Source organism: Protobothrops mucrosquamatus, unplaced genomic scaffold (assembly GCF_001527695.2).
Source record: "Protobothrops mucrosquamatus isolate PMUCROS unplaced genomic scaffold, P.Mucros_1.0 scaffold4025, whole genome shotgun sequence".
Lineage (NCBI taxonomy): Eukaryota > Metazoa > Chordata > Lepidosauria > Squamata > Viperidae > Protobothrops > Protobothrops mucrosquamatus.
The window spans coordinates 18,229-39,087 of record NW_015389962.1 but is presented as its reverse complement, the minus strand read 5'-3'; the positions used below and the strand labels follow the sequence as shown (position 1 = coordinate 39,087).

Here is a 20,859-nt window from a genome sequence, read left to right as displayed (position 1 = left end):
GGTCTCCCTTGGGCATAGGTTCTCCCGTATAATGACCGCTACCCCACCGCCCCTACCCCGGGTCCTTGGCTGATGGAATACCTGGAAACCCGGCGGGCACATGTCTACGAGGGGCACTCCCCCCTCCGTGCCCAGCCAGGTCTCGGTGATACCTGCCAGGTCCGCGCCCCCCTCTTGAATAAGATCTTGAATGAGGGGGGCTTTGTTCACCACTGACCTGGCGTCAGGTGGTTGTCCAGTCTTTTCTTAAAAACCTCCAGTGATGAAGCACCTACAACTTCTGAAGGCAAGCTGTTCCACTGCTTAATTGTCCTCACTGTTAGGAAGTTTCTCCTTAATTCCAGGTTGCTTCTCTCCTTGATTAGTTTCCATCCATTGTTTCTTGTCTTGCCTTCTGGTGCTTTGGAAAATAAATTGACCCCCTCTTCTTTCTGGCAGCCCTTCAAATACTGGAATACTGCTATCATGCCACCCCTAGTCCTTCTTTTCTCTAGACTGGCCATACCCAATTCCTGCAACTGTTCTTCATATGTTTCTGTCTCCAGGCCCTTAATCATCTTAGTTGCTCTTCTTTGCACTTTTTCCAAAGTCACAACATATTTTTTGTAATGTGGTAACCAAAACTGGATGCAGTATTCCAGGTGTGGTCTAAGGTTTTATAAAGCGGTACTAATACTGATTTTGATTCTGTGCCTCTGTTTATACAACCAAGGATTGTATTAACTTTTTGGGCTGCTGCCACACACTGCTGGCTCATGTTTAAGTGATCGTCCACTAGGACTCCAAGGTCCCTCTCACAGTTACTGTTTTTCAGCCAGGTTTCGCCTCATCTGTACTTGTACCTTTGGTTTTTCCTGCCCAGGTGTAAAACCATGCTTTTCTCCACATTAAATTTCATGTTGTTGGATAGGGCCCATTGTTCAAGTCTCTCAAGATCTTTTGGGATCCTGAGCTTGTCTTCTGGGGTGTTGGCTATTCCTGCCAGCTTAGCGTCATCTGCAAATTTGATGAGTTCCCCTTCTATTCCCTCATCTAAGTCATTTATGAAGATATTGAAGAGTACCGGGCCTAAGACGGAACCTTGTGGTAATCCATCGCTTACTTCCCTCCACGTACAGTAGATGTAGTATCTAGTACCATTAAGGACTACTTGTTGAGTATGGTTTGTCAGCCAGTTACAAATCCATCTGGTGGTGATGCTGTCTATCCCACATTTTTCTACTTTACCAAGAAGTAGGTTTTGGTCTACTTTGTTGAATGCCTTGCTGAAGTCTAAGTATACTATGTCCACAGCATTTCACTGGTCTACTAATTTAGTCACTCTGTCAAAGAATGAAATAAGATTGATTTGGCATGATCTGTTTTTAACAAACCTGTGCTGGCTTCTAGTTACAACTTTGTTTCTAGATGTTCACACATCTGTTTTTTTTAATTATTTTTTCCAGTATCTTCCCAGGTATAGCTTCAAGGTCACTCAGATAGAAGAAGGAGGGGATGGCATACCAGACCACTCCTGAACTGACCGTTAGGACCGTAACAGCTTGCAAGATTTTAATTGGATACCTTGGGGTGGGAAATGAAAACCAATCATGGAGGGGGAAAGGGGAAAGTATAACGTTTGGGATTTTGGCACACAAATCTCAGTTCTGGCTATGCATTACTGCAATCCACTTGATCTCTAATAAAACTATACCTTTCTCAACAAATGGAGCCAAGGATCATTTCTATTTGGAGGTTAAGTGGGGGCAGCATGACAGATTCACTTAACCACATGATTCACTTAAAACTGTAGTAAAATGCTCATAAATTGGGTCCTGTCATGGGATGACTCGCTTAATGACCGTATTGCTTAGTGACAGAAAATCTGGTCCCAATTGTGGTCATAAGTCAAGGACTACCTGTAATAAATGTTATGTTATAATAAAAGTGACTGTACATCCAAAAAATTCTATATCCCCCCTCTCCCCCAATTGTGCCAATATTTTGGAAATTTCAATGCTAGCTTGAACAAATTTTTCTTTTAGCAGGTATTCTACTTCTGAGCTGCCTTGTTTCCAGATGTTAAGCTAAGGCAGTATACCCATCCTCACACTGTTTTGATGCACAAAACCCTGCTGATGGAACAGATCCCAGATGGTTATTACTAACCTTGGAAAAATAGCCTATTAGGTGGCATCCTGTGTTATCAGCTTCTGTCATGACGTAGAAAAGAAATGGTTCAACATCATAATACAGAGTCTTATGGTCCAAGAAGAGTTTTGCCAGAAGGCACAGGTTTTGGCAATATATCTGGAAAAATCAGAAAGAGCATCAAGATATTAATAACTTACAAGAATGATTAGCAGGAGATGATCTACCCTCCCAGTACTTATCACAAGATAGAGTTCCTACAAACTGAACCACAAAATCTATGGACAACCAATAGGTAGAGCTATCTTAGTATTCCAATGAAGATTGTTCCAGACAAAGCAATAATGAGCCAGAATCCCCACTCCTCCCCCCATTTGGTTAATACTTGGTGAGTAGCAGTTACAAATCTCTATTGTCCCAGGATTGTGCTGTACAGGTAGTCCTCAACCTACGACTGTAATGTAGCCTGCCCATTACGTTCGCAAGAGGTGACAACCATTAAGTGAGACAGCCTCACTTAATGAACCCCACCCCCTGCTCTTCCTGATGCTATGAACATGCAGGTCATTAATCGAGCTTGGGGTATCTCATGATTGGGGGAGGTCCTGGGAGGCCCGCCACTCAGCTGGGTTCATAAAGGAGGCTGACAAGCAACAAAAAGTTTTGCAAAGCCAAAAACAGCCCAGCAGTGGGGAACAGCATAGCTACATTAAGGTCCAGCAGCACATTCCAATCCCAGAGAGGCTTCCAAACAAGCCTCCATGCAGGCTGGTCCTCTGCCCTGATCAGCTGGCCGTCAAGAGACTGCAAACCTCTCCTGGCTCTTGCTAGGCTTTGGGGAAGCCAGCCACCTACACGCAAAGGTGGCAGCTTCAGGATGACCTTTCCCTTGCTTAATGCCCTCCCCCCCCCAGAAACCCACATTTTTTCAATAAAGAAAACAAAAAAAAGCTGGAAGGGTAGTTTTGGGAAGCTTGTCCTGAAGCTGTCAACTTTGCATGCAGGCGGTTGGCTTCCCCAAAGCCTAGCAAGAGCCAGGAGTAGTTTGCAGTCTCCTGAAAGCCAGCTGATTAGGGCAGAAAGTTCTGAAAGAAACCACCATTTTCCGCAAGGAATTGTTGGAATACTGAAAATGGCGGCTGCTTCTAGGAGGCATGAGGAGCAGACCCAAGTGCTGTGGGATCCTGCTGGGGCCAGATGGGGGGGAGAGAGACGGAGGGCACTGCAGCGTCCCTGTGGTTGGTTGTATGGCCAAATGACCATGGGGGGCACTGCATCCACCATAACTTTGAAACAGGGTCACATGTAGCTTTGTGTGTGTGTGGGGGGGGGTCTGTCGTAACTTCAAACAGCTGTTAAGTGACCAGTCATATCTCAAGGACTACCTATAACTGCAGAGAGCAGCTGCATGGCCCTGGAAAAAGATGTAAGTGATTTAAGGATTTGCATAGATGTTATGTGAGTGTCCCCAAATGCCCTGAAGTACCTTTTTAGCTTTGAAACAGTAAACAAGAACATGACATGAATTCTGCGATGAACTGGTACAATCTAGGACTGTCATCATCTTATTTACCTATTTAATTTTGCTCCAGACCTTTATGGACAGCAGAGTGGAGTGAGAGATTGTGAAGATGAGTAAACAGATTTTATCATCTCACCCAGGTAGGGAAAGAGTTTTTCTGATTACTTCTCAATTAAGAACTCCTATCAGTTATGAAACATCTTCATCAGACAGACACTTCTTTGACCAATCATTTTCCTACTGAGACAGTTCAATACAGTATTTGCCCCAAATATTGCAACATTTGCAATATTTATGTAGGGAAGCACTCAAAAAGAATAATTCCTTCACCTACAGTCCAAAGTTAGGACCTATTTTCTCATGTCATAGCTCTGCCATCTCATACTACGCCACCAATAAATCTCACCTTTAAGAAACTTCCACAAGGTTTTTACAGCAGAGGACAGGGAGATTTATTGATAAGAAGACTGTAGTTGGGAGGGATGACCTGGATCCCATACAACTACGAAAAAAGCCACTGAAATTGTCTATGAGGGAAGTGTTTCAAAACTAGTCAGGGAAAAGGGCTGTCTGAGCATGTATCTAAAAAAACTGAAACAAACATCCTGAACATTGGCAAAATGTGAAATGCTATGTTATGTTTCTTTATCTCCCTCTTCTCCATATAACTTGAAAGCATTCCTTCCTTCTTTCCCTAAATTATACTTCTTTGAACCCACACTCTGAAAGCAAAACTTTTTGGAACTAACCTACTCTTTATAAAAGGGTTGCGACAGCAGTACCACAAAGAAGTCTGTCCCGGGCCACATCACAACTTGCGATCTTCTAGATTTGTTGGACTTCTTCACCCAATCAGCAAAACCAATGCTGAATGAAAAGATGGAAGTAGCAGCCAACATACTGGGAAGACACCAGGTTTAGGATGCTAAACCAGTTTAAATGTCTTCCATGTTTCTGGCTAATTAGCATCAGTGATGAAAAATTTCTAGCAAAGCCACCTGTATGGCTTACAAATGGCCCACAAAAGGCACAAGCTCTCTTCTTCCCAGAATACTACTCCATATACATAGAGTTACCTTGTTCTTTTTCCCATCTACTTCAAATACTGAGATTGGGCCTTTGCGGTAGATTTCATCCCCTGGAGGATGCTTCCAGACACATTTTGCCTATGAAGAATGATAGACAAGCTTTACTGTGACAATTGTTTTAAAATATAACACCAAAGAGAAAAATGTAATTGCTTTGGACTCAGAAGCAATAAGGCCTCTTCTATTCAGAAAACAAAATGAAGCTGGTATTTGGTATCGGCTATTGACCAATGTGCACTGGGTAAGCTGTTTTAAAGTATTTCATCATATAAAATTAATTAAAAGAAAGCATGCATAGCTACAACTATATAAACAATATTAACATTATATGTAATAATGACAAAATAAAGAAAAAAGGTGTATCTAAATACCTCTAATACCAATAACAAATTGTAAATTTAAATCTTTGACTAGACAATAATCCAGATTTGTTTTTCAAATTCTGTTTCTGTTCATTTTGCATACTGCTTCTGATTTACATTACATGGGTCTTTTGAAAAGTGTTTCATTCCTTCCTTTTAATCAGACAAAATAGGTCTCCTAAAGTTTTTCTACCACAACAACACTCATTTTAATAGGAGCGGATCATTCTAACAGTGTGCATGTATACATTTGCAAACACAAAATACTGTCTATGCTCAACAAGAATACATGAATTACTATGCCTTTAGGTTCTGGCTCACTATGGGCAGAATTTGAAAAAATACAGAGATATTTAATAATTAGATTCTAATAACTGATCTTGAAAGACCAAGTTAGGTACAGATTGTCATGGACAAAAACTATGTGGTCACTAAACGTCAACACCAGCTTGATGGCAAGTAATCAATCAATTACTGATCTGGGTTCAGCTAAATTTAAGCCGATGGTAAACATGTACTGTCTTCTAAGCTTGAAAAGCTTAACAAGTGACTTGGTCTCCCCACCCACCATCACAAACCTTATGATTTCTACTCCAGCTATGACTGCCAGCCACAGGAGTCATTGCCACTCATATTAGAAGTTGAATGTGAAGCTGCTTGGAAGGACAGAGCCTTGTGACCAGCTCGGTATAGATTCTAACAGGTGATTCCATACTGATCTAGTCCAATCAGTAGCACTAATTCAGTTGCCATAAACCTCATTACAAGAGCCACTCTTCTCTAAAGTAGTAAGGTAGCCACAATTAAGCACTGGAAAAAGAGGTAGAAGACCCAAAATGGATTCTCTGCTGCTGGAGATGGTTATTCAAGATGGGGTCATGGCCTCATTCTTCAGAATTAATTTATTGGCAGCATTTCCCATCTTTTCCCAGAGAATTCACAGGCAGGTACAAACTGCATTTTTTACAGTCACATGTAAAAACAAGACTAAATTTCAAAAGCATTGGAAGGAGACAGTATGTTCCTGACCATATGCAAAATTATGTTTAGATATAGACAACATAGATTTAGAAGAATTCTATAATAACACGTGATTAAAGTAACCCCTTGCTGAAATGAAGCAATTCTTTAATGGAATTAATTTCGTATTTTCTCCCAGGATGTCCTCCTACCCTGGTAGAAAAAATTGAAAAGGTTGTATCTTGTGTAAGAGATCAAAAACACAGAGCAAGCCTGTCTCTCCTTGTATTATTTTCAATCAGAGTATATCACCAGGGCAAAAAGTGGGTTTAAATACAAGAAGAGCTAGGATGAAAGCTACCAGATTTGGGCTCCAAAAATCAGGATCACCAGGAGATCACATCAGAGAGATAAGATTTGCTGTTGATGTTTGTTTCAAGACTTTTAAAAATAATTTGTTTAATGCATATTAATATACATATTTGTATTATACATTAATACATTTTTTATTTATAGTTTATTGGCTGCCCATCTTACCACAGGGTAACTCTGGGCAGCTTACAATCATAAAAATCTCTCTTTCTCTCTCTTTCTATATATGTGTGTGTGTGTGTATACAGACACAGACACAGACACACAAATAAGTTAAAACCAACCATTAAAATCAAATTACAGGTGGGGAGGGCAGGGGCAGCATAGGGGGAGGTGGGATCTGTTTTACTCAATCAACCACCTCCACTGTGCTGCTCCCCATTGGGGCCCCAAGCCAACTGGCAGGGGTCTAGGACAACTCACCGCAGACAACTCGCCAGTCAACTCACCATGGCCAACTCATCGTGGGAAAACTCACTGCGGGACAAGAGTTACACTAATATTGAAGAAATTGTGGAATAGAATCATTAAAGAAAGGATGCCAAAGGAGGAACAAAATTGAATTGTTAAATTGTCCTGTGGCAAGTTGTGTTGTGGTGAGTTGGCCATGGCAAGTTGTCCCGAGGCAAGTTGGCCATGGCAAGTTGACTGCAGCGAATTGACCATGGCAAGATGGCCATGGCGAGTTGGCTGCAGCCAAGTTGTCCCATTCTGAACTGGCAGAGCCAGGTCTTTAGGCCCTTACGAAAAGATAGGACGGTTGGGGCCAACCTCACATCGGGGGACAAGATGTTCCAGAGGGCAGGTGCAATGGCAGAGAAGGCCCTTCTCCTGGACCCCGCTAGCCAGAATAATTGGGCCAACGGGGCCTGCAGCATGCCTCCTCTGCCACCACAGGAAGGACAGGTCAATCCCAGTGGGATGAGAGGGTCCCTCAAGTAGCCTGGACCCATGCCATGAAGGGCTTTAAAGGTGATTACCAATACCATGAATTGCACTTGGAAGCAAACTGGCAGCCAGTGCAGCTCATGGACCAGTGGTGTTACATGGACCATTCTTGAGGCCCCAGGAACTGCCCATGGCGCCACACTCTGTACCAGCTGTAGTTTCCGAATACAATACAAAATATATTAATGTATTATTGTATTTTTGGAGTTCCTGTTTTATTTGATTCGTGTTATGTCATGGAATTTTCACCAAAGAAAGGAGCACAACACTGAGGAGAAATAGCCAAGCTTTATTCAATGATCATTGGGTGCCTGCTTTGATTTGTGGACATATTTTAAGCAAGTGATATAACTGATGAAACAAAGGAAAATGCATTTTTCTATTATAAAACAAAGCTGCTAAGGATTCCATTGTAAAGAGGATGGGATATCTGTGGTTTGTTACCTCCTGCTTCCTAGATGAACTTATTTTAGGTGAGGAATTTTCACTGTTTTCTTTGTGTTAGGATTAAAAGGCTATTTTGGCAGCGGAAACATAGCCATGTTTGAGTTACGCATTAGCCTGGGGCAGCAAAGGGAAACGGGGAAAGAGTTTGCAACAGGAGAGGCGGGGGAGGGGGGAGGAGGAAGAAAGGAGAAGCAAAGAAAAAAAGGGGAGGAGTTTGGAAAAGTTTGCAGCTTTATTTTATTATTTATCCATCACAGTTATTTTTAGATTGTTTTAGTCTAGGCTGTCTGTGTGCTTTTATGTTTTACCTGTTTTTAGAATTTTTTGGTTCTGTATACTATCCAGAGTGCATTGGAGTTTGGGCAGCTATAACAAATTTGAATAAAGAAATAATTTTCCATTTCACACGCCTAAATTAAAAACTTACCATGTGTCTGCGAAGTATTGTCTGACTCTTCATATATTTGAGGCAGAATTCACACATGTAGAGGCACCCAAGCCTGGCATACTCTTCTGGGTACGGGGAATGGTACCAGGTGTCCAGTTCATAGTGGCCGAAAGCAATTGTTTTGATCATGTTACTGCCTTCAGTTATTTGACCCTGAAGTCGCAGCTTTTCCTAGTCACAGAAATAATGGCTTGTTTATTGAAAAGAATAGAGAAAATTATTTAAGCCACTGTAAAATCTCATAAAAATGCTAGAAAATTCTCTACAGTTCATATTAATCCCTCAGAAAAGCTGTAGTAAGATACTTCCTAGGTAACTGCTTATTTTACATTGCCATTAGGTATACAAACTTCCTGTTTTATCTCTTCCCAAGAACATTTTTTGAGCAGTCAACCCCACCCCCCCTTTTAAAGCATTGAGATACTTATATTATTTACAGTAACTGTCCCCAAAATGCGAAGGGCATTAACTTTCATGTACTGCAATGCACTTCCCACAGCAGTTTTGGAGGGCTGATACAAAAAAAATACCATATGAGATGAGATTGTGCCCCTGTGGACAAGGAATGATCAAAACTATAGCTCATGTCCTACTATACTGTGTCTTCTATAAGGACTCATGGACCCACTTTATAACACCTTACCTGATAAAATACCTGGGAAACACTGATCTCTTCTATGTAAAACTGCTGTTATCAGATCAGTATGAAGTAGTTCGTTTGAACATAGCCAAATTTTGTTATACTGTATACAAAATTAGGCAGACTCTAACTGCCCACTGATAATCCACCACTAATTGTAATATAATACTTTGTCTGCTTTTTATTTTTATTTCATTATTATTAATGCTTTTACAGTATTTGTAATGGTGGTCTGTGACTGTAATAAAAATTGATTGATAGACTTCCCGTTTTATAATCAAGAGAAAAGTGAACTCATCAGGATTCTCCAGGTGGTAAAGTATGACTTCAGTCACTTGCTCCAGTAAATTTTGATCCTACTGAAATCAATGGGATTCAGGTAACAACTAACATGCAATCCTATCAGACAAACACAGAATTATAAGCTGCATTAATTTAAATATAGTTTATGAGTTTGCAGCTCAGCACAATGCATAAGCCCAGACGCCTGTCATATTCAATGAACAATTTATTTAATTTATTGACCGCCCATCTTACCACAGGGTAACTCTGGGCGGCTTACAATATTAAAAAGATAAAAGTTTATAAAACTTATACACAATACAAACAAAATAGAATAAAAATAAAAATAACTATGGCAGGCAAATAATCATTAGTGAAGGAAATAAAAGTTATTCTTTTATAAATTGTAGAAATATAATTGTGAGACTGTCTATTTAACACAAATGTAACACTGTAACGCAAATGTAGCAATGCACTGCCAAATGTGTGAGAAGGTTTGTTCAATGTTTACTGCCTAAAATTCCTCCGGAGACAGGAACTTACACTTTAAGTGGAATATCAAAAAGGGGGATTTTGACCCAAGGTGAAAATTACAAATAAGATAACAGCAGATGGACGGAACTGTCAAGATTACCTATTAAGTGTAAAAAACAACTTCAAAGAATGGCTATGGAGTTGAAAAGAGCCTTCTACAGTATGACTCTGAGATTCCAGCAACTTTGAGACATAATATTTCCGGCAATATTTTGTTGAGAAACAAAACTTGGCCATCTTGTACAACTTTTTGTGCTCTATTAAACAAAATAATAAACACATTCTCATGAGCAATCTCCATCTAGATAATTCGGAGCAAAGTTGGCCGAAAATATTGCGACTCAAAAAAAAGTTTAAAGTTTGGCTTTTTATATCTCTGGAAGGAAAGGTATGATAAATGTGAAACTTTGCGTGTAATAACTTAGCAACACAAGGTTTTCAAATATAAAATGTCATTCTCCTACTGCTTTCCAATAGTTTACAAATTGAGTGTAAAGTTGACATTTTTTGTAAAAACACCAAAATAGGGTATTTTCAGTCTGCTTTTACAAAAAAAGACCTTCTGGAAACTCTGTTAAATCATTCTCATTAGAAAGAGCATGTTTCAACCCCCCTAAAAAAGTAGGGTTGGTTTTTCATCGCTGACGTATAAAGCCCTAAAAATAGGGACAAAGTTGAGGATATTGCTATGGCAATGTCACATGTATTCTATTATTTTTTTGTCTTGTTTGTTTTATATAGACATCATTACTACTATTATATTGTGTTGGTCCATGGTGACATTGTCACTACCAGTTCAGGCACTTGAACCAGCAACCCCATCGCCATAGGGGGCACGCCCAATAGCCGTGCAACACCAGCCACGGGTGGGTTTCTTGGTTCAGGATCCCAAGCCTGCAGCTGATAAGGAATTGGCGGGCTGGAGTACTGGAGAGGAAGCCCACACTTCAAGCTTATTGGGGAATGTGATTTATGACGGTTAATTGGAGGAGGGAATTGTGCTTTGATACTATGTGCTCAGGGGAGGGGAATTCAGTTTTTGGCTTCGATTATGCAGTGCCGATGTTATGCTTCTTGAATAAAAGATTCTTTAAGGTAAACAATGCCTCAAAGTTCTTTTGAAGAGTTTCATCTGTCGGAACCATGACATTAAGCCAAAAACTCCAACTTTTTCCTATCTTGGGGTCCAGAGCCCCAGTCGCTGTCCCTAGAAAAGAGGGAAAAGCTGACAAAGATTCGGGGAAGATCTCAGCATGAAGAAAGAGAGAACGCCTGAAACCAGCACCCCGGCAGCGGCTGCTACCCCACAAGGGGGAGCGACAGCCAGTGCGCCGGTGGAGAAGGACCTTTTCCGGCCTCCCAGCTGGGGGCAAAGCCCAAGCCGCAAGGACAGCTGATCTGGTTGTCGGAATGGACCCTACCCAGCAAAGACTCCAGACACCTCGCCTTGCCACCCTCAAGTGTTTCAAAGGCAGACAGGGTTGAGCTGCTACGAAGGGATTCCCGCACCTCACATTCCCCAGACCGGTGGAGAACCACAAAACCGTCTACCGCTGAGGACTCGGGTGAGTGGAAGTACCTGTCCGTAGCACGTAGACAGTCAGTGGAGAAGTTGGTGGAAAGATTTGAGTAGTTAGAAATGAAGAGTGGAGAACAACCTTCCCGCTCCCCATATGTGAGTGATCATGACAATCGAAGAGGCAGCCACCAACTCCTAACAAGGGAGACCCCCAGCCCCCATTGCACAGTTCGGGCACCCTCCCAGTCCTCGAAGCCACCGAGCCCGGGGCCCACACAACAATTGAAAATGTTACAGCCTCCCCAGCTGGGAAGCCAGCAGTCGCTGGCAGTGCAGCAGCCGAATTGGGGATGGCCACAGCCCCCGAAAGTGCAGCAGCAGATGGGGACCTTGCAACAACCGTGGATGATGCATCTGCCAAGGGGTCAGCAACTGCTGGGAGCGCTGCAGCAGCAATCGGATTGGCAGCCATCCCCGAACATGCAACAACCGCTGGGGGCCCCACAACCGATGGAGATCCAGCAACCACCGCCTCCGAGGCCGCAGGGTGACCTGCAGCAACTGGGGACGCCACAAACCCCCGCAGGCCAACAGCAGTGGGGATGGCAGCAGCCCCCACCCATGCAGCAACCGCTGGGAGGCCCGCAGCAGCTGGGGGTGCCATTACAGCAGCCGCTGAGATCGGTGGGGGTCGTACAGCAATTGGGAGTGCCACAGCCTCCGGCAATGCAACAACAGCAGGGGGAATGGCAACAGCCCCCGGGTGCGCAACAACCGTTGGGAGGCTTGCAGCAACTGGGAATGCAGCAGCAACCATGGGGGGGCAGCAACAGTTGGGGATGCAACACCCACAGTGAGGAGGCCAGCAACCACTGATGGCGCCACCTCTTACAGCCACCTTTGATGCGGACCCGGAGAAGCAGATCTTTTTCCTCCATCAGGTGCGTTCTCACTTGAACCGCTGTGCCTATTTCTATCCGAACCCAGCTGCTAGGGTCGACATGATTGCGTCCAGCTGAGAAGGAGAAGCATCCGAGTGGCTGAACAATTTATATAACGAGCAAGCACCCGAGTTAGAAGACCCCCATCTCTTCCTCCTAGGACTGAGAGCAAGGTTCAAGGACCCATCTATTGCCCTCAAAGCGGAGGAGCAAATCCACAAAATAAAACAAGCTGGCAGGCCTGCACTGGAATATGTACGAGAGTTTCGCAAGATAGCCGACTGAATAGAGAGGTGGCCCGAGCAATCCCTGGTCCATCACTTCAGGGAGGGACTAGACGACCACCTCTCCCAGGCTTGTATTTATCGAGCAGTCCCAGATCAGCTGCAAGAGTGGTACCAGGCAGCAGTAAGACTAGATGTTCAGCTTGCCTGCTATCAGAAGCCACCCCCCCAGGAAGCTGAGTCGAGGCCAAATCAACCCAAGCGACAGCCACCCCCTCCAAAAGCCTCCAACCGCTACGGCTGCAGAGAATCCCAAACCACCTGCTGGGCCGTCAATCAAGTGCTTCAGATGTGGACAGCAGGGACACCGAGCAGCGAATTGCCCAGTCACTTACCCCCAGCAGCAGAATAGACCAGGACCACCAGCGAGGAAGAAACCAACCCAGCAGCCAACGAAAGAGAAATCCAACTGGATCGTACAGAAACCTGTTGCTCAAGTCATGTCCCCCACGCAGGAGAGTGCTGTGACCCAAGCCGGACCTGCCATCGTTCTACCTTCCTACGACAGCGACGACGAAGGAGAGAACGACGCGATGGTGAGTCGACACATCCCACCTTTTTCACTACCTGCCAAACTCATAATCGCTAAGACGGGGGCACAGGTAGATTTAAAAGTACTAGTCAACTCCGGATGCTCCCAGTGCATTATTAGCTTGTCACTTGCCCTGAAAATGGGAATATGAGCAAAGCTGCTCTCCAAACCCGTGAGGTTTGAGCAAGCCGATAGCTCCCTAATGGGAGGAACTTTAATCACACAATTGACCGAACCCCTATGCTTAGACGTAGGTGAGCACTGGGAGTTCATTTGTTTCATGGTGGCTCCAAAAATGACTGAGGCTGTGATCCTAGGGCTAGCCTGGTTGGACAAATGGAAGCCGTTTATCTGGTGGGAGAAGGGAATGAGGACTGTAAGGCTAACTATAGGACCCAAGCCCCCCACTAATTCAACGGACGTTACAGGAGATTTTAGCCCACCCAATGAGCTAGTGCACATGGCTGCCTTATCGCAACCAGGCGAACCAATCATCCCCAGCGAATACCGGGACCTAGCGGAGGCATTTAGTGAGAAAGAATGCGATGCCCTGCCTCCCCACAGACCCAATGATTGCTCCATCGAACTATTACCGGGAGCCAAACTCCCACGACTGAGGATGTATGCTATGTCCCCCCTTGAAATGGAGGAAATGCAGCGATATGTGGACAAAAACCTAGAGAGGGGATTCATTGAACGGGCCAAGTCTGCTGTGGGAGCCCCTGTGTTGTTTAAAGGAAAAAAAGACAGGTTGCTTTGTCTCTGCGTGGATTATAAGGGTCTGAATGTGGTGAGTGTGGAAAATAAATACCCCCTCCCCCTCCGGAAGGACTTACTAACCCACCTGGCCAAGGGGAGTGTCTCCACTAAGTTAGACCTGAGAGAGGCATATTACCGGGTGAGAATAAAGGAGGGAGATGAGTGGAAGACTGCTTTTAACTGTCCCATGGGGAGCTATCAATTTGAAGTCATGCCATTTGGACTACAGGGGCCCCAGCTGTCTTCATGCAGCTGATTAATCAGGTTCTACATGACCATTTATACAAAGGGGTTCTGGTGTGTCTTGATGACATCCTGATATACAGCACGAATATGACTGACCACGTAAAACTAGTAAGAGAAGTGCTAAGGAAACTGTTGAATGCCAAACTTTATGTCAAACTATCAAAATGTGAGTTTCACCAGACCCGATTGGATTATCTTGGCTACAGAATTTCCAGTGAGGGCATTGAAATGGACCTGACCAAAGTGAAAGCTGTAATTAAATGGCAGCCTCCAAAGACTCGCAAACAGCTCCAGAGCTTCCTAGAATTCGCCAACTTCTACCGTCAATTCATCCCCTCCTTTGCCGAAATTGCCCTACCCCTCACGGAATTACTAAAAACAGGCAAAGGGGGGGGAAGCCGCGACCGGGCCATCCACTAGCATGGACTATGAACTGTCAGACTGCTTTTGAGAACCTAAAAAGACTATTTCCTGTTGAACCGGTCCTAAAGCATCCCTGCCCAGGGCAGCCCTTTGTAATTCAAGCCGATGCCAGCGACGTGGCCATTGGAGCTGTAATACTACAAAAGAACCAGAGTGGGACCTTAAAACCTTGTGCCTACACCTCAAAAAAATTCACTGAGTGTGAGAGGAGATGGGCTGTGTGGGAAAAGGAGGCTTTCGCAATCCGCTGGGCTCTTATTAAACTGGAGACACTATCTAGAGGGGAGTAAGGTGCCTTTCGAGGTATGGACTGATCACAAAAATCTAGAAGCACTGAAAACTCCCCGCAAATTTTCCCCGAAACGAGTGCGATGGGCACAGTATTTTAACCGTTTTAACTTCACTCTAAAGTACATACCGGGAGGAAAAAACGTCTTAGCTGATGCTCTATCCAGACTGCCCCAGTACAAAAGCCAGCATGAAGAGGTTAATGAGGCAATTATCTCCAATCCACAAACAGCCTCTCAACATACGCCGCACAGAGTCCCAACTTCAAGAGCCCCTAACCCTGATGACCCTGGGGCAAAGAAAATAAAACAAGAGCTCCTCACTGACCAATGGTTCAAGGACACTCAAACCTCCCTAACGTGCAGGGATGGTTTGGTTTACAAGGGGGGAAAGTTATACTTGGACCCTCCGCCTTAACGCTCTCTGACATGGCCATGACGTAAAACAGGCTGGACACTTTGGATATTTAAAAACACTACACCTCATCCGCCGGTAATTCTGGTGGCTGGGATTGAAACGGGATGTGGAAAGCTATGTCAGGAGTTGAGCTGTATGTGCCACCATGAAAAGAATTCCAGGGAAACCCCCTGGGTTGTTGCAACCAGTGGCTGACCCTTCCCAACCATGGGAAGAAATTGCTATGGATTTTATAGTAGATCTACCTGAAAGTAGAGGGAATACAGTCATTTGGACTGTGATAGATCTGTTCACAAAGCAGGCTCATTTCATCGCCTGCAAAGGGCTCCCGTCTGCCCAACGACTGACCAAAATGTTTTTGAAACACATCTACCGGCTGCATGGTGCACCTAAATGAATAATCTCGGACAGGGGGGGTGCAGTTCACAGCTAGGTTTTGGAGGAGCTTTCTTAAATTAATTGGTTCATCTCAAGGTCTATCATCTGCTTTTCATCCATCTACTAATGGGGGGGCTGAATCCGTGAACTCAATGGTGGAGCAATATCTCAGATGCTATGTCAGCTACCAACAAACTAACTGGACTGACCTCCTCCCTTTCGCAGAGGTGGCTTACAATAACTCTGTTCATAGCAGCACTGGCTTCACGCCTTTTAAAGTGGCCACAGGAAAAGAGTTCAACCCGATACCCAAATACCCCCAGGCGCCCTCCGCTTCCCAGACACTTGATCAATGGGTGAGAACAATTAACCAGTGGAACAGCTTGCCTTCAGAAGTTGTAGGTGCTTCATCACTGGAGGTTTTTAAGAAGACTGGACAGCCACCTGTCTGAAATGGCATAGGGTCTCCTGCTTGAGCAGGGGGGGTGTACTAGAAGACCTCCAAGGTCCCTTCCAGTTCTATTTTGATTGACCTTTGCACTTCAGATGACTATATAAAGTGCATTAGCTTCAGTAGCTTACCAGATCCTGCCACTCAGTAGTCACAGGTTCATCATATGCAGGTATTGTAAAACTGATAAACAAAACAGGAGATACTGCACAATTGATACGGCACAATTATGGCTTACTGGTATAATAGTAGTTAACCTGAACAACTATAGCAGTGGTTCTCAACCTTTTTAATGCCGCGACCCCAACCGGTCGTAAGTCGAGGACTAAACCGGTTGTAAGTCGAGGACTAAACCGGTCGTAAGTCGAGGACTAAACCGGTCGTAAGTCGAGGACTACCCAACCGGTCGTAAGTCGAGGACTTTCCCTGCCTGGGAGCACCGTGCATGCGTGGTTCCGCCCCCTGCGCCGGCCGAGGCGTAGCTGGCAAGCGGCAGAGACGGAGCAGGCCGACCACCAGCTGGCCCAGCCCAAGGGAGGTAAGGCACCTGCCGGAAAAGGGGAAAAAAATGGCGGACAAAAAAATGGCGGACAGCCTTGCTTGGCGACCCCCATGAAATGGTCGATCGACCCCAAATGGGGTCCCGACCCACAGGTTGAGAACCACTGAACTATAGAGATCTGACTGCAATTAGCCATTAGAGACAGGAAATCTGGAGAGCCAAAAGCCCTGCCCAAGGCCTAAACAAGCTGTTTTTTCATCTATGCAAGAAAGATGAATCAAGCTATATTTTAGGCAGCTAGAGGGGAGTTTTTAAAAACACTTTACAATCTTTGATCATCAAGGAGAGCAATTTCGAGCTGAATAAGCATCACAACATAAGCATTTTTGTACTATTTTTTTTCAGGTCAGTGAATTTGATCCATAAGCTGGATATAGAACAAACCATAAAATGCCTTCACTGAAGAGTAAAACATAATCAAATACAGAGATGAATGGCTGGAAGGTAACTGTCCCAACCTCTTATTTTACCCCATTTATTGCTTTGTCTCCTACTGAGTATGCTTCAAGACATTATACCTATGTTGAAGCATACTCAGTATATGTTTTCAGTTAATATGCCTGTGTATTAATCTAAAAAAAACAAGTCTGACTGGCAAAAATGTTATTTAGGTAGGCCAACCATTTATCACAGCCATCAGGCCAGAAAAGATCACCAGTATATGAGGTAATTTATTGATAGACTCATCTGTTCTTTATGGTTTTTCTATTGCATTTCTAATTTAAAATTAGCCATAATCCTATAGGTTATAACTAGATTATATTTTTTTAAACAGCCAAAGAGATAAATACCCTGAGCATAATATTTAATTACATTGAATGTAATAAAATGTAAACATACGCTAGGGTCCTGTTCCTGTTTACTTTTGGAATGTGTGTCCTCAATATAATAGGACAAGACCAAACTTTAACCTTCAAAAAGTTATAAGCTCTGCTATGAAGTGTACAATCAACCTTTTAGCTTTGTTTTCTTCCATCAGCTTACTTTGGTTTTATCAATTTACAGGAATTTGCATACATTACAGGGAAGTAAGTATAAGTGGCTTATTACTTCACAGCTGCAACATGAAATTAAATTAGCTCAGTCCTACTTACTAGATCTTCAGAAGCTCTTGCTTGGGCTCGTCGGAATAGCTCTAGGTCATATTCACTGGTCAGATTCTCTAGAAGGGGCTCTCTAGTGTTGCCATAGGTTTTTCTGTGTTCCTGAAGCAACAACAGAAGAAATATCTCATAAACACAAAGAATAAATTTCCCCTGGCCTTGGGGAATTGGCTCCTGGTAGCCACCATCCTATTTAGAGCACAGGTGTCAAACTCACTGCATCACGTGATGTGTCGCGATGTGTTGTGACTTTTTTTTTGCATTGCTAGAGCTGGGGTGGGAGCAGCCTCCATATGATGCAACCGGCCCGCAGGCCGGCAGTTTGACACCCCTGCTTTAGAGGGTAGGCATGGATGGATAATCAGCCATAAGAAAGACAAGCAACATTGCTCTGAGAAAAAGAAAGGTTGGGCTGGCTGGGGTAAAGGAGGGGAGGGAAGAGAAACTACAGACAGGATCTATGGACACAGAGGTATGCTGAAAATGAGGAAGCAAAGAAGCACGAAAGGAATGAAGATAAGCTGTTATTAATACTGCATCTTTTTTTTAAAAAAAGGTAAAAAACCACCATAGACTACATATGTCCATTCAGATTTATGCAGCCCCCCAAACCCCTAAGACTATTGTGAAGTTTCCTTGGTAAACCACTATTTCTCAGTAGTACAGTCTTTCCATTTTTCAAATAAGCTGTAAATAGTACGTGAAAGAAACTGAAAAATTAACCTGTTTTCTATAAACTTTCTTGCCATAAAAAACTGGCCTAAAAATTCAGCCCCACTCCTTTCGGTAGTGACACTATATTCCCTGTTACTTTCAGAGAACTGAAAGGCTTTTACGAAAAATGTTCATGCTGAAAAATGTAAATTAATTAAAATGCATTTAAAAGAAGATTCAGGTGACTGGATAATGAGAAAAAAATGTACAGGGAATGTTGACATGGTTCATTGAGAGAAGACTACTATTACAGTCCCACTTGCTCCTTTTCATCATAGAAAACAGTTTTCTGATGCCTCAGAATATCTTAACAGGCTTAAGTTAATGGAAACTAGCATTTGCTTGGAAACATGGTAAAAGCTTCTAAATGGTATGAGCAGTTTAAGGATAGAACTATGAACTTAGAAAAAACTTTTTTCTCTTTGGCTGAAGACCTTTAAGCATCAGGCTTAAAGACTCAACAGTCCATTTAATAAATGCTCTATTTCTCATGCCTCAAATGGAGGGCAGGACTAGAGAGCTTCTAAAACCATCTTCACTTCTGTGAGCTCAGATGTGATACAGGTCAGAGGGATAGTATCCTATGGGAAAGAAGGGCTATAATAACAAGGCTGGAATTCACATATGGATTCTAAACAATAGAGTTAACACTTCAGCTCAACATTTAAATTCTAATTTTAGCCCCAGATCTCTATTATCCATTTCAGCCACCGTTCTCCATCTTGAAGCTTGTTGCATACAGAACTGTTCTTTGTGAATCCATGGCATAAAAGTATTGATCCAGGTGCATTAAGCTTTAGCTCCAATTTCTCTAACCTACCAGATTGTGCTTAAGGACAATGATGGCACATCTGGAGGGACTAGACTGAGAAAGATGTATTAATGTTTGGCTCATTCTCCCATGCTCAACTCTCTAAGGAAAAGAAATGAGGTTTCTGTACCATGTATTTTTCCTTCTGCTCCTTAGTTAAGCCTGCATTCCTCTTCTTTCTCACCTCTGCAACTTTCTCTTTGTATCTCAATTGTCTTTCAGTTGGTGCCTTGCAGGGAATAAGAAACAAAATGTTTGCTTAGGAGAGGGACACACATGGACACACACAGACAAACCTAGGGACTATTTGAAAACTGCCTGACACCAGCTACATGGCTCTGTTACATTTTTGGAGGTATCTGTGAAAGTCAGATGCATAACCATGTCCTGCAAGTTGCAGCATTGCTGGAACATTGAACTTCGCACAACATAGTACAACAGGACCATTAACTATTGAACCATATTGTGTGAAGTTCAGTATCTTGTTTCACCAATGTTCCATGGGTTCTCCAATACTGCACCTGTTTTATGCATTTTCCCCCAGTTTATCAGAAGAGCAGCTTTTTATAATGCTGCACTACAGCATGAAATTAAGAGCTGGAAAGATTATTCATATGTGCATGGCTGTCACAGTGCCATGCGGCAACCCTTAAGTAATAAACATACATGGAATCATCTCCCTTCCCTCTTTCTGAACAAAAAAACAAAAAAGATGTGTGCAAGAGTTACAAAAGAACAAAATATATTTAACAAATAATTGAATAAAAATGCATACATTTCAAATAAGAGGCCATACAATATATTCAGACAGAATCTTATCCACCACAAAATTACTTTAATGTTTGAAAAAGGGTTTGATGTACAACGACCACTATGAAAGACATTTGCCAGCTGGGGTTCTAAAGTCAGCACATACTTGAACAATACATATAAAATTAAAAGATACTACCTGGTGTCTGGTAGCCTGCCTATTGTCATCCTGTCGGTGAGAAAGCATCCGCTCCTCCACTTGTTTGTCTCGGCTTTGAGCTCTCACCTTGAAACCCAGAGAAATATTATATAAATCCCCTTCCCACATCATGCAGTTTAAAGGAACAATATGAAGAAGCTGCAGCAATGTGGGTCTTTTTTTTTTTTATTGAAAATTTTTAAAGGTTTTACAATACATCTCCCCTCCTCCCCAAAACCCACCCTTCCCCACCCCCCTCCCTCCCCCCCGACTTCCCAGAGCCAATCACAGGGTTAACAATACAGTAGATATACTCTGTCTAACATTAGATCACTATTAAATTAACAATTCTATAACATCCTTTAGCTCTCTTCTAAACAAACATATTAAACACAATAATTATAACATCTTATTACTATTTGTAAATAAAAATAAGCTACATTAACACTCTAAAATTTACTCAAAAACCAAATGAAACTTTTTAGTTCCATATTTACTCTCAATAAAATCTATCCATCTTCTCCAAACCAAAATATATCTTTCTTGTGAATACCGTATTTTTCGCTCTATAAGACGCACTTTTCCCCCCCCAAAAGGTGGGGGAAAATGTCTGTGCGTCTTATGGAGCGAATGCTGCCTGGAGCTGAAGCCTGAGTGCAGGGGAGGAGAGCATATACTGGCAGGGAAGCCTTACGTCACTAGGTGGCGCTCTAACACAACACCATCGAGTATTGCTAGAAAGGAAGTCG

At 43.1% G+C, this 20,859-nt stretch overlaps 1 protein-coding gene across 1 annotated transcript in view; it reads right to left on the bottom strand.

Moving 5' to 3' along the window:
• The window catches only part of LOC107298499 (histone acetyltransferase KAT7-like), a 51,608-nt gene that overhangs the window by 14,567 nt on the left and 16,182 nt on the right, over nucleotides 1-20,859 (bottom strand). The window contains exons 6-11 of the mRNA XM_015827876.1: nucleotides 20,111-20,197; nucleotides 19,292-19,390; nucleotides 17,628-17,738; nucleotides 8,257-8,448; nucleotides 4,729-4,818; nucleotides 2,149-2,289 (exon numbers count right to left, since the gene is read on the bottom strand). Coding sequence (XP_015683362.1) covers nucleotides 2,149-2,289; nucleotides 4,729-4,818; nucleotides 8,257-8,448; nucleotides 17,628-17,738; nucleotides 19,292-19,390; nucleotides 20,111-20,197 — 720 coding nt within the window. The remainder of the gene's footprint in view (nucleotides 1-2,148; nucleotides 2,290-4,728; nucleotides 4,819-8,256; nucleotides 8,449-17,627; nucleotides 17,739-19,291; nucleotides 19,391-20,110; nucleotides 20,198-20,859) is intronic.